At 34.3% G+C, this 20,330-nt stretch overlaps 3 protein-coding genes across 3 annotated transcripts in view; 1 reads left to right on the top strand and 2 right to left on the bottom strand.

Moving 5' to 3' along the window:
• The window catches only part of LOC142353713 (importin-8-like), a 371,797-nt gene that overhangs the window by 282,122 nt on the left and 69,345 nt on the right, over positions 1–20,330 (bottom strand). The window lies entirely within an intron of this gene.
• LOC142353141 (glutathione S-transferase Mu 2-like) lies at positions 6,684–8,228 on the top strand. Its single transcript, XM_075405349.1, has 2 exons — positions 6,684–7,115; positions 7,807–8,228. The coding sequence occupies exons 1-2, from the start codon at positions 6,753–6,755 to the stop codon at positions 8,098–8,100; spliced, it is 657 nt and encodes a 218-aa protein (XP_075261464.1). The 5' UTR covers positions 6,684–6,752; the 3' UTR covers positions 8,101–8,228.
• Positions 11,815–15,294, bottom strand: LOC142353093 (uncharacterized). The gene is made up of 2 exons (XM_075405288.1): positions 14,853–15,294; positions 11,815–12,396 (listed from the first exon to the last, which is right to left on the bottom strand). The coding sequence occupies exons 1-2, from the start codon at positions 15,017–15,019 to the stop codon at positions 11,910–11,912; spliced, it is 654 nt and encodes a 217-aa protein (XP_075261403.1). The 5' UTR covers positions 15,020–15,294; the 3' UTR covers positions 11,815–11,909.

Consider the following 20,330-nt stretch of genomic DNA (forward strand, 5'->3'; position numbering starts at 1 on the left):
CATGAGAATATTAAATTAATGATCGAATAAACACAAATGATTTTCCGAGACAATTTTCATCAGCGTAAACATTTTCCTCTGCATTTTTCGTAATTTACAAAGTCACAAAATACAAATGGTATGAGAAGCACTTCTTTGAATGCCCCGTTGAAACTTAATCGAATTTAACGTAATTCAGATTTACAAAAATAATAACTTTTTTCTTGAAGCCATTTTTATGAAATTATGCATAGAATTGAAAGGTCTCATTTTTCAAAGGACAATTAGAACTTATAGGTTTCCCTAAATTGATTGCGGAGAGGTTGAAGAAAAAATTAATTGTGATCTCATCATTATTCAGAGAAAGGTAAGTAGTCTATGTAAGAGACGTGCATCAATACTAGTGGCGGGGGTGCGCGTAGTGTAGAAAAACGTCCCCATAATTTTTAGTCAAAAATTTATTTGCTTAAGATTAGGACAACGCAGTTCATTCGAATTTATAGGATTTCTTATTTTCATGCTCTTTTAGGTGCTCATTGGAAAAAATTAAGTGTGAAGACAATTCACAAAAGTATTTTTGTACTAAGCATTCGTCAATTTTTTTGTTGAATCATTTAAATACAGTTTTGGTCACAGTATTGTTTAATGAAAAAGATTAAGTGGCAAAGACAGAAGTTCTATAATTTTTAAAGCGCTATATAAATAATAGTTTTCTAAAACGCACATTTCAAAAACGATCACAAGTTATTTTTAGTGTTAACGTACATCAAACTTTCAATCAGTTTTTTTTTTTGAATAAATATTAATCCCCAATGCACTTAATTTTCTTCTTTGTTTATTTTTTCTTCAATTTTCTTCTTCAATGCCCTTAATTTTCGTGTGGTTTTCTTCTTTGAATCTGTTTTTGGCTGTTATTGACCTCATATAATTATTTGCTGTTAAAGAACATTATTAGATTCGTAGCTGTTCAAGGAAAGTTCCGTTGATGCAAGACTTGTTGTAGTCTATAATTTACCGGTGTTGATATTTTGACTGTGACGTTTTCGTAGTATGTATAAAAATATATTCGATGCGGATGGGAAGTTTTTTTCTATTTGTTACAATGGCTCTCGAACAACGTTTAGATCGATTATTGTGAACCTGTTTGTCTTCTTTTATACAAATTTTTCGCTTGACCGTTTTTTGTTTTTGTTCTAAAACATTCTGTGACTTCTTGAGTGACTTTTTCATACTTCAGTTCTTGATTTTTGAGGCATCGAAGTCGCTCGCGTCCTGAAATAAAATTCGTGTGAAAGCGATTGCGAGAGAAAAGGCATCCAAGGCTGTGTGGGTGAGTGACTATGATACCAGACTGCTAACATGGAGGGAACTGGTTCGAACCTCTGTGGGGTCGGATTTTTGCGCCTTTAAAACATTTCTTAGCTACACCCCCTCTAAATTAAATTGCACCCGCCTATCTTTCGATGGCAATTCATCCAACATCGGTCGGTTTATTTTTTTTTTTCAAATTACATGTGGAACTAATACTTTTCGGGAAAATGTAAACAGGAAGATATTGATGGCTAGATGGCTATTCAGCTCCACTGAATAGAAATTTACAGCGATCCGAATAGAGTCATAGTTAGATGAATCTGGACTGGCAGTTAGAACTGTGGACGATACTGTTAAAACACAATGAAAAATCTCTGTTTGATTCTTGAACATTTGAAGGTTATTGGAAGAGAACATTAATCAAGAAGCTCTGAACAACGAGTTCTCTCAGCACAAATTGAGATTATCGATTGTATTAGGCAAATCATTCCTCACAAACCTTCAATTCAGTTGCGAAAAATTTTTTTATAGGATTATCAGGTGAAGTTTGAGAGGCAGACGAGATCATTACTACTGCGTACTAGATGTATAGATGCTTATTTGTTCTAAGAAGCGTTGTAGAATAGTTTTTTAAACGGGTGTTCCGTAGACATTTCTGTTTTGAAGACTGGTTTTAACTATCCACACATAGTGCAAAATTTGTCACTAAATATATTGATAGGAGTTCCGTGTCCGATGGACCCATTGCAGTCAGCCGCTTGAATCAATCGATGTCAATTGTCCTGATAAAAGTTGGTAAAAACTTGATCAAAGCCGGGAGAACAGGAGATGTTCAATCAAATACTTGAAACAACAAAAACTTTCGAATCCACTGAGCGCGGAGATGTTGATCATGTACTCGCCCTGTGCTCTATAAATGTTGTCCTGTCACACAAACTTATTTCCCCGTCACGCGCAACTAAGTCGTTCAATGAATTGTGTTATTTTCTTAAGAAAAGCTAGATTTTCCTATGTTCGGTCGCTCTAACTGTCTGGGCTAGTTAACTGACGACTAAGCTAGCTAATTAATAATTGACGACAATAATGATACTTTTTTTCAAGTTTTTTTTTCGAGTCAGAACGGCGGAATTCGTTTTTGCCCGCGAAACACTTTTCAAGTATCTGACGCAAATTTTAAGGAAACAGTACAATATGAAAATGCCACATTTGGTACTTATTTGAACAGAAATTAGTGTAACGTCGATCTTTTTGATCCGACCCCACTTGTGGGGGGAGGAACTATATACTCAAATGGGTTTTTTTTGTTCAGTCAATTTTGGCCGATCGATATATTCATCGTAGAGAATTGTGAGTGGTATCATTAAAAAGCTCGTCCAGCGTAGAATTGGAAACTAAAAAGATTTTTTTGAATTTCGTTTTTTTCGAGGATTTATCGGGGGTTGAAGTTTTGTGCGAACAACGGGATATTTGGCATGATTTTGTTCACTTTTAGTACAATTTTTCTTCAAATTAAGACCTTTTAATAAAAATATTAATTCAAAATTCCATTTCACGCCACAAATTCAATCAATTTTCAGTTCCTAATAGACGAACGAAAGTCGATAAAAGACTAGTTCTGGTCTTAGAGGAAAGTGTACTATCAAAAAAATTCAAATTCTATTTGAGAGCTCTTTTCCTAGAAATTTAATATTTTTCTTTGTTTTCTCAAGTCACCTAGAGACTAGTCACTTTTCATATCAATTTCCCATTATGACAAACTGAATTACAGTTTTATGAAGCCCAATGAACAAAAAATTTGCTTTCAAAGAATCAATCGGGTTTTTTTTGGCTTCGACTCTGAGTTTTCGTAATTTTAAATGAATTTTTGATTTTCTATTTGAGGTTTTACTAAACTTGTGGAGTCTTATGGCTTAAACCCGTTGTAAAAAAGTGCAATAGTTTCCGAAGTGAGCACTAAGTGAACCTATCTAGAGCTTTCACTGGACAGCTGATGGTTGTTAAGACTTAAAAACTGATTTTTCGCGAATTTTTTTTTTAACTTTAACATATCATTAAACTTATTTTCGTGAATTGTAAGTGAGTCTCAGTAATGACAGTACCCTCCTCCTTTCCACTGCAACCAAAACTAATCTGGCGGCTAAGGGTTTTATCTTCTAACTATTTGTTATATGACTTCAATGCAACAAAATTTCAAAATTTTTCAAAAAACTTTTGGATGTTTTCGTACTAATGGATCTTCTTGAAATCTTATCACATTATCCTGATATGTCCCATAATGTGATATCTCCCATTGGCTTAGTGGACATTTTCAATGGATCATAGATAAAGTTTTCAGTGAAAGACTTATGGTTTAAATGGCTTCGACACTTTCTTGCACTTTTCTGCTGATTATTTTGATTTTTGCCTGTATTATTTGTTGTTTCCATAGTCATAAGACTTATTGTGATGTATTATTGATACCCTATGTTTGACAAGTATTCTTGTCTTCCAATCAAGTCATAACTGAGCGTATTTATTGACTTCCGTTGAAAGCTATTGAATTTAATGACTGTTGAGACTTTAAAAATGATTTTTTTCGAGAAATTTATTTAACATCAACCGGTCTTAAGCATATTTTCGTGTACTGTATCTCAGTCTCAGTAATCACCGGATCCCTTTCCATTCTACTTGAACCAAAATTAACTTAGTTAGCCATTTTATATTCCAGCTACTGGTGTTATGACTTCGATGCACGAGTTTTCATAATTTTTTGAAAAATTTTTAGATTTATTTTTTTTTGTAATTTTGGTTGGTTCCTTTTAGAGTCCTAACCCATTATCCTAATATTGATAGTTGCATTGGTTTAAAGAAGACTTTCAATGGATCATGCATAAATCTTTCACAGAGAAGCTTATGGTTTAAATGGCTTCGACACTTCTCACACTTTTCTACTTAATTTTTGGATTTTTGCCTGTTTTTGTTGTTGTTGTTTTCATAGTCAATGACTTATCCTGAAGTCTTATTGATGACTTGCGAATGACAAACGTCTTTGTCATCTCACCTAGGAGTAACCTGGCGTATTTATTAGCTTCCTTTGAGAGCTATTGATTTTAATGGCGTTGCGACTACGGGTTTTCTCTAAAATTTCGTGGTTTTAATGTATTTGTTCAAGTTTGTTGTTTATTGGAGTCAAATTGTTAATTGAACAATCCCATAGTCGTTGAGAAATTAAATGAAAGTAGAAAAGTTTTTACCAAAAAGTTCATTTTTTAACGGCTTCGACATATCTCTCGCTGATTTTAATTTGTTGTTTTTGCCTGTTTTTTTTATCATTCTTTAGGTAGCCATTAAATGCTGACCGGCGTCATAAGCTTGTAATTGACGATTGAATGAATGATTCTACCCGAAGCAATCAGTTTATAGCGAATAGTCTTAAAGTTTAGGATACCAAACATTTTTCAGGATTGCAGATTTTTTCAGATTTCACATTTTTTCAGATGTTTCAGGATTTTTCATTTTTTTTCAGCCTGTTGTTCTTTTCGTCAACTTGTAACTCATTCTCATCATTGAGAAGTCCAGTAAAATTCCTTGTATTTTAAAAAATAGCAGATTTACTGATATCATGACGTTACTTATGTTTTGTTTGTTTGACAATATGCGTTTTCATAAAGTTATGTGAGTGGTGTATTTGTGTTTCTTTTTCTCTTCCTTTAGCACAATCGCGTAATAACAGATCCCAATGATTTTCAAATATGGCCCGATTGAACTTATTTCTTCATTCAGCATCTTTTTAGTTGAATTAGTACATATAGAAAAGACTTAATATTCAGATAATAGCTAATGATTTTAATGGCTTCACTAATTTGTGTTTTCGCAATGTTTGTAATTTGTTGTTCGTATTTTTTTGAGCTTTTCTACATCTTTAGTCAGTTCCTATGGCTTTGTCTAACCAAAGACAGGACCTATTGGTTTCATTCTGACTTTTTAACAAAATTATCAAGAATTATTTTGCTAAAAGCTAATGATTTTTAATGATTTTGAATACTTTTGAAATTATTTGGTTTAACAAATGTTTATTGATTTTTTAAATTCGCATCAATATTTCTTCTTTTTGTTGACTTGTTGCCGGTTCTCATTATGATAAATCCCATCTGCTGTTTGAGTTAGGAAAAAGAAAATCTGTGTCGCTAGGGTTTTGTCTGATTGTAATTTGACGTTGTTACTAAGTGTTTTTTAGATATTGAGTTTTGTTTTTGTTTTTGCTTTTTTGTTGTTGTTTTTTTCTCGTAGTCTTTTTAATGGCAGATCTCGTTGTAAAGATCACGTCGTTTGATTATCTCTTTGTCAAAAATGTTGGTCAAAAGACATTTTAGTCAAAAATATAGATGAGCGCGGGTCGGAACATCATGTGCGAACGCACATTAACGAGCCGCCTTGTTGATTTTCATTATAATGCTGTATTTTCTGCCATAGTATATTGCTTTAATTTGTTAAGATCAATGTTTGGACTGAAATCGAACCTGAAATAGCCTATTCTTTCAGCTTTAAAATTCTGAAAAGAGAAATTTAATTTCTTAAGGGTGATAATTGATATAAGCGATTTGGTACGATGCTATTAAAGTATATGAGAATTGTTGGGTTCAGTTTGCACTTGTTAATAATTTTAGTCTTCTGCGATATCCTTTAACGCTATATTGTTGCCCGAGCAAACCATACACAAGAAATATCGAGCTGATTTTGTTGAAGAAAACTCCTTTCGACTGTTTGTTGAGATATCTGAGGAAAAGGAGTTCTGTTTTTGGTTTGACGAGAGGTGAAAAAGGCGATAGAACGTTGGATTTTTAAACGAGATATTTCCAGATCGGTTGCTCTAGATTCAGAGCAGAGCAAAATTAAATGCAATGTTAAGTCAAGCTGGTGACCTACAAATTTTGATGTTCTATTTATTTCGGTACTCCCGTTAGCAAGAACAAACTTCTCTCTTAAATGAACTTGGTTGGCTGATTGAGAAATTTCCGAGAAATGAGAAACTTATGCACATGCATACAATTTCAAAGATTACCTGCAATTCATCTGTAGCTTTAGGTTCATTAGGGTGTATAAATGGTTATTTTGTACCTCCGGCAAAATGTTTCAACACATCGAAGCATAAGGAAATTTCTACAGTAATTGTAAAGTGTGTTGGATCAACAGTTTATAATTTTTCATCTAAGTATCGTCATTTTCCAGATGACCTTCCCTTTAAGATGGATTTATTCGGGAATTGAAACTTTAAAAAATCACCAATTTTATAATGGAAGTGTTATCAGTTGCTTCCATACCCGGAAGTAAAAGTTTGATTGTTTGAAAAATGAATTTATCAATTTCGTAGTTGACTTGCGAGAAAGTTCAGGTAAGTTCAATAGAGTAAACAATAACAAACAAATCAAATATCAACTTATCGTAATCTTACTTAAATATCAATCGCCTCATATACAACTTAAATGGCTCCGCTAGTTGGCTATTGGAATATACGTGGGATTGCCGAGCCAATTTATCTAATCATGGAGTACTTAAAAGTACCATACGAAAAGAAAATTTATGATGTCGAAACATTCAACGAATGGACAGAACTTGACAAAGATTGTCTAGGGTTAGATTTTCCCAACCTTCCCTATCTTATCGACGGGAACTTGAAGCTAACCCAAACTTTGCCGATTATGAAATATATTGGACGGAAATATAAATTATTTGGACGTGGTTCTAACGAAGAGATGGCGAAAGAGGAAGAAATTGTGGAAAATATACGAGATATCCGAATGAAGTTTGCGTCGCTTTGTTATCGTGATGGGTTCGAAGCGAACAAGGTAGGAACAGTAATCCTGTATGCTGTATTATAAATAAGACAGTATTGCTGAAAAATGAGTGAGTCTGTCAAACAGATTTTGGCCGATTTCTGCCAAAAAAACCCTTTATCCTATAGGGGTTCAATTCCCAGCCTGGAAAAACGTTTTGGCACAATTGTTAAAATGCAAGCGAAAGACCTTCATATTTAAGATGCACACAGTACTGGGGGGGGGGGGGGGGGGGGGGGTCAGTTCATTTAAATTGGCAAATCTTCAGGGATACTGGAATTTATACCGTTTATTATCTTATAAGATGCTCAATGAAAAGGTTTTTTAAAATTTAAATGAATATTTATCATTTAGATTCAGCAAATTTGTTTTCAAATTTGAAAAGATGAAATAAACGCTTTCATCAAAAATGTCATTAAGAAATGGATTGGGGGATTGATGCACAAGGATGCACTGAGATTTGAACGACTGAATTTCTTCCATTTAAGGCCCCTGTCTAATTTACTAAACAGCATTTGCTACCTGGATATGTTCCTTTTCCCTCAACAATAACTTTGTTTTTGCAAGCTTTAAAAGACACGTTAATTAGTTTTTTTTAATTGATTATAGTCTTGAAAAGACTGATGTTTTTGGTCGGTTAGAAATTTACAAAAACGCAATGAATCAAAAATTTCAAATAAGGAAAAGGAAACATTACTGCAAGGCGAAATATTTTACTGATGTGAACAAAATTTTACCCCACTTCGAGCTGAAACTAGCCAATCACAAATGGTTAACTGGAGATAATATATTTATCGGCGACTTCTACTTGTGGTCAGTTCTAGACATGAACGAATGTCTTGAGGAAGGTTTTTTGTCTGGGTTTCCTAACTTGAAGTTGTTCAAAGAAAACGTGGAGAAGTTGCCCGCAATTGGCGCTTACTTGGAGAGTGAAAAGTTTCAGTGGTTTCCAATTAACGGGCCTACAGCCAAGTGGGGCTCGAAGGAGAATCAATGAAACCTTCATTGGCTGATTAGGAACACTTTACACGAGTCATTCAATTGTGAGCAGTTTACCCGATTTGTTAAGGACTACAATTTTAATGGAATATTTTGTGCAGTGATATAAACAATTATGTTAGTTTGTGTTGCATTTGAACCAAATTTGATCTCATAAATCGCTCCAAGCCAACCTGAAAGTGTTAGACTATTTCCGAGCGTCTTAACGTCTTTACTGGCCCGTTCTATTTTGCCTTTTTGTTTACCTATGTACCTTTTAGCAACTTCTGTACCATTGTAGTCTATTTTCCACTTTCAAACACTAATTTCTTTATGGCGTTAACAAAAGAAATGTCATATTTGATTGATTATAGCGTGCAGATATCTTCCTTAGCAGACCTGATAAATGAATAAATTTAAGCCGTGTAATTTTGTCGACCCCTCTTCTTCAAAGACGTCTTAAAAACAATACCAATACTAAGACGCTTTTTTGTTGTTCAGAAAACACCTCATGCAGTATTTTGAACTTCTGACACAATTGGAGAATAGATAGTACAAGGAGGCTTGGTAATACGGTTATGACATAATATTCCGACCCCGCTCATCCACATTTTTCGAAATGTTCGAAAATAATGGTGTATCTATTTAAAAAATCGGTTCAAAATCTAGACTATTAAAGAAATAAAATAGTGACTCATTAGAAGGCGGATGATACCTGCCATTAGAGAGATTACAAACATTACAAGACATTACAAACAACCAAATCAAATAAAAGTAACAATCATTAACTACTACCAAAACTCAATGTTCATCTTTTTTTTAAAAAAAAACTTATTTAGTCAAAGGAGCAACAGATAGAACCTGAATTAAACAAAAATAGCTAACGTTTTACAACAAAAGTTATGGGAACTGTCTTTATTTAGATTGAATATCAATTAGACAAAAAGAAAAAAAGCAAATTAAAAAGTACGATGATATTTTTTTGAAAACAATTATTTTTGAGGTCATGAAAACAATTAGCTATCACCTGACATCATAAAATAGCTTCATTAATGCCTCGTTAGTAAGCCGTTGAGAGCTGTTTTTGTCCAGAATGTTATACGACTGCAAACAGTAAAAAATACAGAGTCAAAAAATTTTTACGAGAAAAAGGTATCGAAGCCGTAACATCGTAAAATATCTACTAAACATTAGATGTAATCAATTGCGCCTACTCTTGTAGTCATAAATGTTTGATATATGACTTGTTAATGTGATATTTTGACAAGACAAGAGAAAAGCACCTCAAAAATGAAAATAGTTCAAAAAATACAAAAAAATGGCTTGAGAAAGTTTAAAATGCTCTGCACTTGAAAAAAGTTGCGACCCTCTCTGTTTGATGAGACTATGCGTTAAGGTGACAGAAAATGTTGCGAAGTTCAAAAACTTTTAATTTCTTTTAAAGCAATTTCATAAAATTCAGATTTCATAAACTTGCAATTAAATTGCAATTAATTTGATTAACTCGGAGCTGCGGAGGTAGCCATATGAACCCATTATTAGTAAGACAAGCTTAAGTACTGCAAGATAACGAATACAGGCTGACCTCAAATCTTCACGATCATTTTACATGCAAACACAATCTAGAAATCAAAAAACTTTTAGCTATCAACTGAAACTATAATGTATGTACATCGATCGGCCTTTGTTTGTTCTGTCGGAAACTTAGCTTTTATTCAAAGTCATTCTGGTTTTCAGTTGTTATGAAAGTAAACAAAAAGGCAAAAGTTTTACTAAAAAGTTTAGCGCCCATTACAATCCGAAAATTTTTCGGAGAGTACAATTCCACGATTAGACTATTGCTGTTTTTGCTGTTCGCTCGATAAAACAAATACTTCAAAATATTAAAGAATTAGCTTAATTGACAGAAATTCAAAATGTAAAAAAAATAACCTTGGATAATTCTCGAGTTATAATAGCGAAAAGCCAATAGGTGTCGAAGGAATTATTGGATAGTTTCAATTATAGCTCCACGCATAGCGAATCTGAACTTTTATTAATTATACTCACTCATAAGACTAAGAATAACAAATGCTGGTAAAACTCCAAGAATTATTCAAAAATTTACCAAAGCTCTTTCTCGCGGCCTTAAAAAACCATGAACTTGACTCAGAAAACATAATAGTCATACGGGTGCCAAGTTGGAACAAAAGTGGGATCCTGGATTGATTGAACCTTTGCAGGAAAACAGACTTTTTGCAGCTGGGATGAAAAAAATCAAAAAGATAATTTGAAGGTCAGAAAGAAAATAAAGTCCGAATCTTCATTAATTGCCAAAATTAACGAACAGACTAAAACTGGCCTTGCTGTCGCCGCGCGGCTGTTCAAAAATGTAATTGTTCAAATTATTCTAATAATTGTTTTGGCATACAAAATCTTAATGTATCAAAAATAAATGATGCTATTTTGATAAATATGGATTTAAATTAGCGAAAGGCCGCCAAATTGTTTGTTCCCGAACTTTTTCCTCAGAAGCGGAGGTAAAATTGCGCTCATCTGAGTAAAAGAATGTCATATCAGTAAATTTTAACATTTTGGAACAATTCCGGTCAATTTGGACAAAGTGGGCTCAAGAAGCATATAAAGAAGCATATGTGAAAATTCCAGAAATTTCAAAATTTTAGCTAGAATTAAACCCAAATGTGTGGGTTTGAACAAAGCAGCGACTCCTTTTTGTTTCGAACTTACAAGCAGGGAGATTATCGATTAAATTTTTGACATTCGATCAAAATTCCATCAAAAATTACCAAAAATGTGAACAAACATTTCTGGTGAGTCTAAGCTTCAACAAAACTTGAAACCTCCGAACTCCTCGAAATAAACAAAATTAAAAAAATTCTTTTCAAATTGATATTCTTCGGTTGACAAGCTTTCTAAGGATGCCACTCACAACCCTGTACGATGAATTTATAGATCGGCAAAAAAAATGAATTGGTTAAGCTTTTAGACATAAAATTCTGCAGTTGTCATCGTTAACAAATTTTTAGAACTTTGCTCAGGGAAAAGCCTATCGCTGCATTTTGAACTTTTGAAAGAGTTGGAGAATAGTTAGTATTCTAACCTCGCATTACTTAGTGCAGGATTCGTTTAGTGCTCAGATATTTGCTCATTGAATTTTCTTGTTTGCCCAAAAAAGGATGATTTGCCGTCTTAGAATAAAATGCAAATCAATTGCTTTAAGTACTGCAAATGCTCCTAGTATTCCAAATGCAAATCAATTGCTTTAAAAACAAAAAAAGCTCATTAGGCTGTCAAAATGTAGATGGTTATAAAAGTCGTTATTTTTTGCGTAAGTTTATCGTGAAAATTTTTTGCTGTGATGAAAACCATAAATTGTTTTTTCGATAACTTTTTTTATTGATCTGACTGATATAGCGTTTGTTCGCTATAATAAATGAGATGGAGCTCACGTTTTCGATGCTATTATAAAATTGAAGTTGTTAAATAATATTGAGCCTAGTCTGCGCTAAATTATTTGTTTCTGTTTTGACAAATTAAAGGTTTCTGCTATGTTGTTTTAAAAAATTTTTTTTAAACAACAAAGCAGAAACTGTATATTTTTTACAGTTTGCTGATGCGGGTTGATTTTTGTCTATCATGGCTTTCCTCTTCTTAATTATTTGGAGTACATTTATAGTCCTCAACCTGCCAAAAGTTTCTCAGGCGGAAGTTCGCAATGCTATAGGGTCAAAATTTAAATAGTTTTTCTTTGTATTTCTGAGCTTTTATTTTTGTGTCAATATGCAATTAGATTTAGGAACAGAAAAGAAGTCCTTCATTAAAATGAGTTTAACTCGATTCTTGCGTTGTATCTACTGAGATATCGGTTTCAGTATTGTCACGTGATTTGTAACTTTTGGTAAAATTGCTGTCTGAGGTCAAAGTCTTCGTTGTTGAAAAGGTCACTCCTCGCTTTGCAGAATAAGATAATTGCTCCACATTCTTTGCGAATGATACTTGTTTCGTGTTCCGAATTGCACTTGGAACTGTTATTCGTAAATCCGGATCGACAATTCTGATGTCATTTGAAGCCGTAACTTCCAGAAGTTTTGGTTTGCATCCAAAAGGGGGTTTTTTCGGCAAGGTGTAATCGGGCTCAGGCACGTACAATTGTTGATTTAGTCGAACTTTGGGTTCGTTTTTCGTTTTGTTTGTGGATTTCTGATTGGAGTACATGTTTTCCCATGGGGATTGGAATTGATGTGGTCTCTGTTTGGGTGGGTAATTCTGCTTTAGTTTCCACAGTGCTATGTTGTGCTGAAGAGTCGCTTTGGACCTAAATTAATCTCACGACTTCCAACATTTCCAAGAAAATGCTATGTTGTCTTTGTATTTTATCCCTCGGCATTTTAGAAAGATGAAAGATGTGTAATATTAAAGCTCTTTAAAAACTGATATTTCCATAATAAACCTTTTTTCGAAAATGTGAACACATGTACCTCCAATATGGATCCCTCCCAAAGAAATAGAGACCAAAGAAATAAAAAAAAAATAGGTTTTAGAATGAATTATCTACCTTATTCTTTGATAGCAAAATTGAAATTTAATTAGGCTATTGGAATTATGGTCATTAATACAACAGATCAACAGTCCAACTGATCAAATATCAGCAGTCCATTTCATTTCTCCACATGCGAAGTAGGCATTTGTTGTGATTTGTTCTCGTTTTCCCACTTTGGTCAGGTAAAAACAAAATCTTGTAATTGGAGGAATTAACATAATTTGAGTGGCTTTTCTGGATTCCCTCAACAACTGAGGTTCCCCCATTTCATCAGGAAAAAACTCAACTAAGTTTTCCTAACAACTGTTTCCTTTGAAACCATTGTAGGCAAAAATTATTTCGTTAAAGTAAATTTTAATTGAAAATTTACAACAGTGCAGATTTCCGAATAAGTACGTTTTTCGTATTTCACCGAGACTTCTCCCTCAATAAACTTTATATCATCTAGAAATCAATTTAACAGATCATTCTTAGCACGAAAGCGCTGTAAATTTGAGAAAACAGATATCACTTTTTGTTGAAAAAGAGCAAAATTTTTAGAAAATCCATTTTTTTTGGTTTGCACGGTTACTTTGATGGTATTTACGAATACATGGCTATGTTTAATCAGCTAATGAATGATATCGAGGAGAGAAAAAGTCCTCAGTTCAAAGAATATTCCGTTCCTGAATTTAAAAAATTGTTTTGGTCATCAAACATTTTGACATCAACATAATGCGAAAGCCCGAATAATGAGGCTTTTTTTCGGTTTTTCTGCTTGTTGTGAATTCAATCACTAATTTCTAAATTTTTATGTTCACGGTTTCTTTAGTTTTTTTAATACCCAATTTTTATCGACTTATTTTTTACTTATCCAATGCTGGCCTGAGTGCATTTTTGAAAGGGGATACCAGGTGAAAACTGAAATATCTTTTTAATTTAAGGATGGTGCTTTCTTGTCCTGACAACGATTCGAGTTGGAGAGTTGTGAAAACTCCTATAAGCTACCCGATGATATTCGAGGTATAATAAGGGCATTTTTGTACGATAGGAGACAGCTTTGATTGGTTGAATCTATTATCAATTCACTCAACATATGGATGCCTGTGACACCAACGGAAAAGACAACAACGCAGTTGAAGATGTAAATTGAGAGAATGATGTAGTGGTACTGTCAATGAACACTTGAATAGGTCAATTGTGGAATTATATTATATTTGAGTTAAAAAATTGACCAAAGCCTTCAATTTGAAGCACCGTGAACAATGACAATTAATCACGCGGATGAATTTAAATATTTAGATGGCTAATTTTTAGCGCTAATTTGCGTTTTGGTCTAGATTCGTTTGTCTGATTCTGTGTTCTATCTTTTTCACTATCGAGAAAATTTGGTAATTAGCGAAGCTGGAACTTAAGTTGACCATGCACACTAACAAGACTCACTACCGAGACTCATTTGGTTACTTGACTGTGATGACGTTACCTAGAAAATCTGGCATAGAGGTTTGAGATGTCAGTCGGAATATTGATGTAATGGTGGCGGTCAAGCAAGCCGATAGGCAAGCAAGCCGAATTTTGAAAATGAGGTCAAGTAAGCCGAAAAATTTTCGGATACCCGTATTTTAAGTTGCCACTGGCGGGCCGGTGGGCGCGCTTCGCGGCTTCGCCGCGATAACCGGCCCGCTATTTCCGGATTACATCCCACAGCGGATGAGAGGCATGGCCATGGACAGCGGTCTGCTGAGGCCCGTACCCACTAGATGTCTAAAAATTGACGCATTTTTGTTTCTTTGGTGCATTGGAATACATTATGCACTATAATACTACGCGCAGTATTGATTGTAACGGCTGACAATGTATTATTTCTGATAGATTACATAACTATTACATAACTTTCGGCTTGCTTTTCTGTCGGCTTGCTTGCCTATCGGCTTACTTTGCATTGCCCTGATGTAATGGTAGCCGAGTCTGCTAACCTCTTTTGAAACACGCACTTATCAAGTTTTGAAATGTGGCACTATATGGGATGAACTGGGACTCTAGAATCTGGCACTGAGATCTCGTATTTTAAAACTCGCACATAAGTGCTTCAAATGAAAATCAGATATCATAATTTGAAGATAGTGGAAACTAAATATCAAATATTTAATGATGTAACACCTGAAACACGTCATGTTTCGTCTTTTCTGCATCGTCCGCTGATGAGAGTGCAGAACCGTTAGCCAATCATAAGTTATTTAAATGATACTCACCTCCATATTTGACTGAAGACCGAATTTGGGTCGCACCATTCTGAGAAACAGGCATGGTAGTCTACCACCTCACTTCCGCCTTTTAGATGGAGATTTCTATTATGAACAATTTGTTCATGCGTCACACTTCTTTTCAGCTTCCAACTTGCCCCTAAATCCTTGCTCATCTTCAAATTCCTGTTTGTATATACACGGTTTGTACTCAGAATACATTCATTGATTCTGTCTGTTTTATTGGTTCAAATTTTGATTTGATTGTGTTTGCGATGGTTTCAGATTTAGATGGGAAAAAGGTGCCACTAATACAGGTGTAATTCATAGTTTGTGCTTTAGTGCTTTGTGTTAATGTAGATTTAATTTGGTAACGCGATAAATGTCAGCAATTCAAGACGATTAGTTCGTTTTATTCCTCAATCGGGAATTCATTGTTTTCCCGCTTGACTGAATTAATGAAATGAACAAAGAGGATTGATGACACGTGCTCGCACAAAATGTTCACAATCCGTTCATCAGAAATCTTTACTCAAGATTTAACGGAATAGTAGAAAAGTTAATCCCAAATTCTGTGTAATTTTTATCTGATCTTACAACAAAAGACCGCTTTTGGGATCACTTCTTCAAATTCTACTCTAAAGAATGTTTTAAATGCAAGAGATAGATTATTAGATAGTAAAACCTGACTATGTTCTAAAAAAGAAAGCAATTTGTTGTCTTAAAGAAAATTTCTAGTCAACATATTGAAATTAATTTTTGAACATCATGTATTTTAAACTGCAAAAGGCTATCTAACCAACATTCATTGATCAACTGTACATCTTGTGCTGTTAAAAACCCATTGTATGTAAAAAATGTAAAAAATCTTACTATTCCACGGAAACTATTGTATTTATTTGAATTGTAACACTATTTTTGCTTAATCTGTTTTTCTTTTCAAAGATGCGAGCAAGGAATTTTTCTAGAGTCAGTTTTTTCACATTTATACGCTTTGCAGAGATAAATTAATTTAATACAGTTAATTAGTTTTTTTTAGTAATAGCTGTGATAGCGAGCTTTTATTGATCGGCCTCCTAATGGTTTTTATTTCGTCAAGATTTTTTACAACCATATGGCGTCACGATCACTTATCTGTTTTCGTTCACTCCTACAATTTCCGATCGAATTGCATTTTTTTAAAAAAAAATTAGGTAAATGAATTTAATGATTTTAGAAAGGAAAGATTTTTGACGTTTGGATTGCATGAAATATAAGAATAGCCTATAGAATTAAATAGCTTACGACAATTACGTTTTCTGTTTTTTTATGTGTTTTGAACAGTAAAAATTTTAAGTAACATAAATTCGTATAGTAAGAAGGTCCAGAGTCTTTCAAAAAGAAAGCTCAAATTGAAAGTTGCGTTAACTCTTTTTTTCTTAAAAAACTAATGTTAATTGGTGATGCTATTTTTTCAGACTATAAAATAGATCTTTATTTATGATTAAGATAGATAACTTTGAATGTAGCTCTCAGTTGAAGATTATTCGAGAACGATTTGATTCATCGGAAATGGAAGTGATGTTTTTCATATGTATTCCTAGTTGAAGAAATAAAAATGCAAAGAGATACAAATAGTTTTAAAGGAGGTGTTCTATAATGTAATGAAATTTTGGTTTTTTGGTGCAAAGTTAGTGTCCAAAAATGCCTTGGTTGAATAGAAACACAATAAAGAACATCTAAATGCTTTGAGAGAAGACGAAAATTAAGTTTCTCCGAGCGCATTGTTTTGTCAGGAACCTAGAGTATATATATTGCAGAACGTTGATTTTTCTTGGCCAAAGAGGGATTTGAAGGAGATTACTGACTAATGAAGATTTATCTGACGCTATAAAAGAATGGAAAACATCACATGAAGATTTATCAAATTAAATGTGTCCTGCCTGTCACAAATATGAAAATTATTTTCTGTCGTCAATAATAAGCAATTCGATTCAAATAAAATGGAAAATTAATGCAATTTTTTGGGTTCACACTTGAAAGTAAAAAAGAAGACAGCAATCGTTTTACAGACAAAACAGCTGTCGGACAATTTCTACAACTTTCTTACTTTTTAATTGTTTAGGCAAATAAGTTGACAATTAACTTGGTTTTCATTATTTTAGTCATCAACACAACAGAATATTAGTTTTATTAATCTGATGTTAGCAATGCGTTTCTTTTTTCACAAAGAAAAGAAAGCAAGAAGTAGGCCTCAATTACAATTCGCTTCTGTTCTCCCCGCTAAGGTCATGTAAGAACGAAAACTTGTAATTGGAGGAATTAACATAGCTACAGGGCTTTCTTCTGGATACGTACTGTTGTTTTTCGATTGATGATCTTTTCATATTGAGGCCTTTTAAGCTGCTTGCGCAAGCACCATCGTCAATTTGTTTCTAGTTTGATGCCCCACTCTTTGGGTGACAAAAACATTAGAGCGCTAATAATTGGCGTCAAAATTGGGTGACACACAAAAAAGGATTGTGAATCCATGCCAGTAGACATCAATTCTACAAGTACGCTGCCCTTTCAAATTTGGTACCAAATAATTAATGACTTTTATCCGATTACTACTAGAACTTAGAAGATTTTTTTGAAGGTATGAAAGCTACATCTTCATATGGAAACGATCTTCATTTAGTTTCTAGTTCCTCTTACGCATAGATTTGAGGCCCTTAAGATTGCAAAATTCAATCTCAGTTTGACACCAGTTCATGATAATGCTGTATGGTTTGTCCCATTTGCATGCGGGTATGGCCGCCAGTCTTTTGAGAAAAAATTAGCTTTCTCTGGCCGACATACCGTCAACAATGAAAATAAACGGAGTAGAAGCACATACTGTGGTTTTCTGATGCTGTAAAATTTTGTCCCAGTGTCTGTGACACGATTATCAAACCAAGCAGTTTCTTGCGGGCTCCAGATACCTCTTACGAGAAGATCGGCTCTTAACGCTTCCTGATTTTCTGAATGTTTGCGAATTACTGGCTTTTTTGAGTGTGAGCACGATAGGTTTCCGAATAAATCTCTAGTTTCATTATGTGTTTCTGTAATCAGGCCTCATTTTTTTGCTGATTAAGGCACGCTGAGAGTGGAAATCGTCACCATAATTGTCGCATTTTACAGGAACGTTTGTTAGGGGTATCATAGCGCCATGGAATCCTGGAGTTCGTTCTTTAACAAAACAAAATGTCTCTGACACTTTTTCTGATAACCAACAAGAGTTTCCCGTTTTGAATTTACGCTCCATTCTTTTCTTCTTTGATGTGCATGCTTTTTCTAACATCGTATTAGTCCACTAGGACGCATTTTCAAGCTGAAAACTTGTTTTCGTTTGCGTTGAAGTCCAATCTCGTGCCACTCAAATGAGAATCCAAAATCAAGAGGGATGCTTTCATGGAATTTTCAAATTGCTCTACCATTTTTACTATCGTGTTTGAAATCCTGAGAAAAATTTCATTGGGCCTGAACTGAGTTAAAGAACAACGAAAATTTCTCATGAGAACAGAATTGGCTGCTGCGCTCAACAGTTAAATCTTAGCCATTTTTTATCATTTAGTTGTCATTTTTTAAAATTTTTTTGAGAAGATTTTCTTTCAAGGTAGTTTCATCGCCAATGAAACTTTAAGATAACCTGTTTCGGTTACGATTTTCAAACCTGTTTGCTCGAAGCAACGCTTGGCTCCATCAACTTGGTCTGGATGAACAATAAGGAGGCTCTTTTTTGGCTCAGGTTAGCAGCCTTAATTCGGCCCCTCATCAACTATTTGTCTCAGCCATTTTTCATTACAACGAACTTTGCGTGTCGTCTGCATAAAAACTTAGTGTATTTTTTGTCGGGTTATGCAATTTTTTGGTTAAAGGGAAAAGAGCAACACCATAAAACAGCCTTCAAAGAGGGTCAACTTGAGTTATCCCCTCTTCGTTGCCCATAGAGACGTCAGTATTGCCCAGCACAAGTTTAGAACTCTCCTGGTAACTTTTGTACAGGAAAGTGGAAAATGTGGATCAAAGGCTCCTAGTGTTTAGCAGTTCAAAACTTCAATTTATAGAATTTTATGCTTTTGTACTCCAAGTAGCAGAACCAAAACCAGTCAACTGCTTTTTATCAAACGACTCTCGAAGTCCATGAATCGATCCCTCAATTCTACATGACACTCCTCCCCAAGTTGTTCTGATCCAAAAGCATAAGCCAAGTCATTACCAGTTAAATCATCCATTGCTTTCTCCAGTAGTCTTCGCAATGTTTCACCAATGCCGATTGGTCTGACTCCTGGATGTTTGTCCATTGCAATAAGTCAGCTTGAGTACAGGACTTTCGTTGGAAATGATTTCGTTTTGATAAATTACCATTCCGAGAAACTAAGTCTCTCAATCCGGAGTTTTGGAGCCCAAACCTGTTTAACACATGAAACCAGTGTTTGGCGTCTGATCTTGAGGGTTGTCTTGAACTACCAAAAAGTTTCCGGGCTTGCTTTTCAGCTTTTCTTTGTAGTACTTGTTATATTCAGTTTTTCTATAGGAGAAAGTTCTGATATTTTGAGTTTCTCCTCATAATGGTGGGGATTTTATATGCTTTCCCTGCAGAAATTCGGTTACGGTTCACCCGTCAATTAAGTAAAGAGGCTTAAGAACACTCGTTGTGTTTTTTTTTATCTGCGAGGAACCTTGTTGCATTTTTGATGTTCCCTGTCTTGAACCATCTTGGCAAATGCTTGGAGTTTCTCCTCAGGTTTGCTCTTTTGAGTTTTAACAGATTTGCTGAAGTTTTGAGTGCATCTCTTATAAGACTGAACTAGAGATTAACATTTTCCATCGACCTTGTGCTTCAATCTATTTTTAATTGTTATTTGTACATTTTTGGAGTGTCTCACTTTGTCTCGATGACAAATCAAAGGTCGCTGTGATTGAATATTTGATGTTAGGAATATCTCAAGTTTGCAATTTAGCATCTCTACATAGTCTTTACCAACTTTCCCGTCGGCAATCTGTAAAATTTGCATCTGCGTGTGCAAACTGTATCCCACCTATTTTGCCAAAGCACTTCGTCCTCATAAGGCATGCTGTAATTCTTGTTTTTGAATGGAAATTTTTTTTCGTCGAAAATTCTTTCTCAGCTTCTGATAAAAACTTATCAGCATATGATTATTGCCACTTAGATTAAGCCTCGCTAAATTTTGTGTTAAACCACTAGAAGAGGACTCAAATCCCTTAAAATGCTCGGGGTTTTCAAAAGCGTGCTCGATCAAGTCGTTTACCTAATCGGTCATAACTGTATGCTGCTTAAGTTTTTCTACCAATTGCAGATAAATCCAACTGAATAAGAGTCCACAGTGGTGTCATATTGTCTGTTCCAATTCACATAATGGACTCTTTTTGGTCGATTGTTTTTGTGACCAATAACTTTGTTTATTTGTGCTTTGCATATTTTTTAATCGTGACCAGGAATCCATATTTCAGTGTTCATGTCAA

The sequence above is a fragment of the Convolutriloba macropyga genome, chromosome 14, assembly GCF_964194025.1.
Source record: "Convolutriloba macropyga chromosome 14, txConMacr16.3, whole genome shotgun sequence".
NCBI classification, from domain to species: Eukaryota; Metazoa; Xenacoelomorpha; order Acoela; family Convolutidae; genus Convolutriloba; species Convolutriloba macropyga.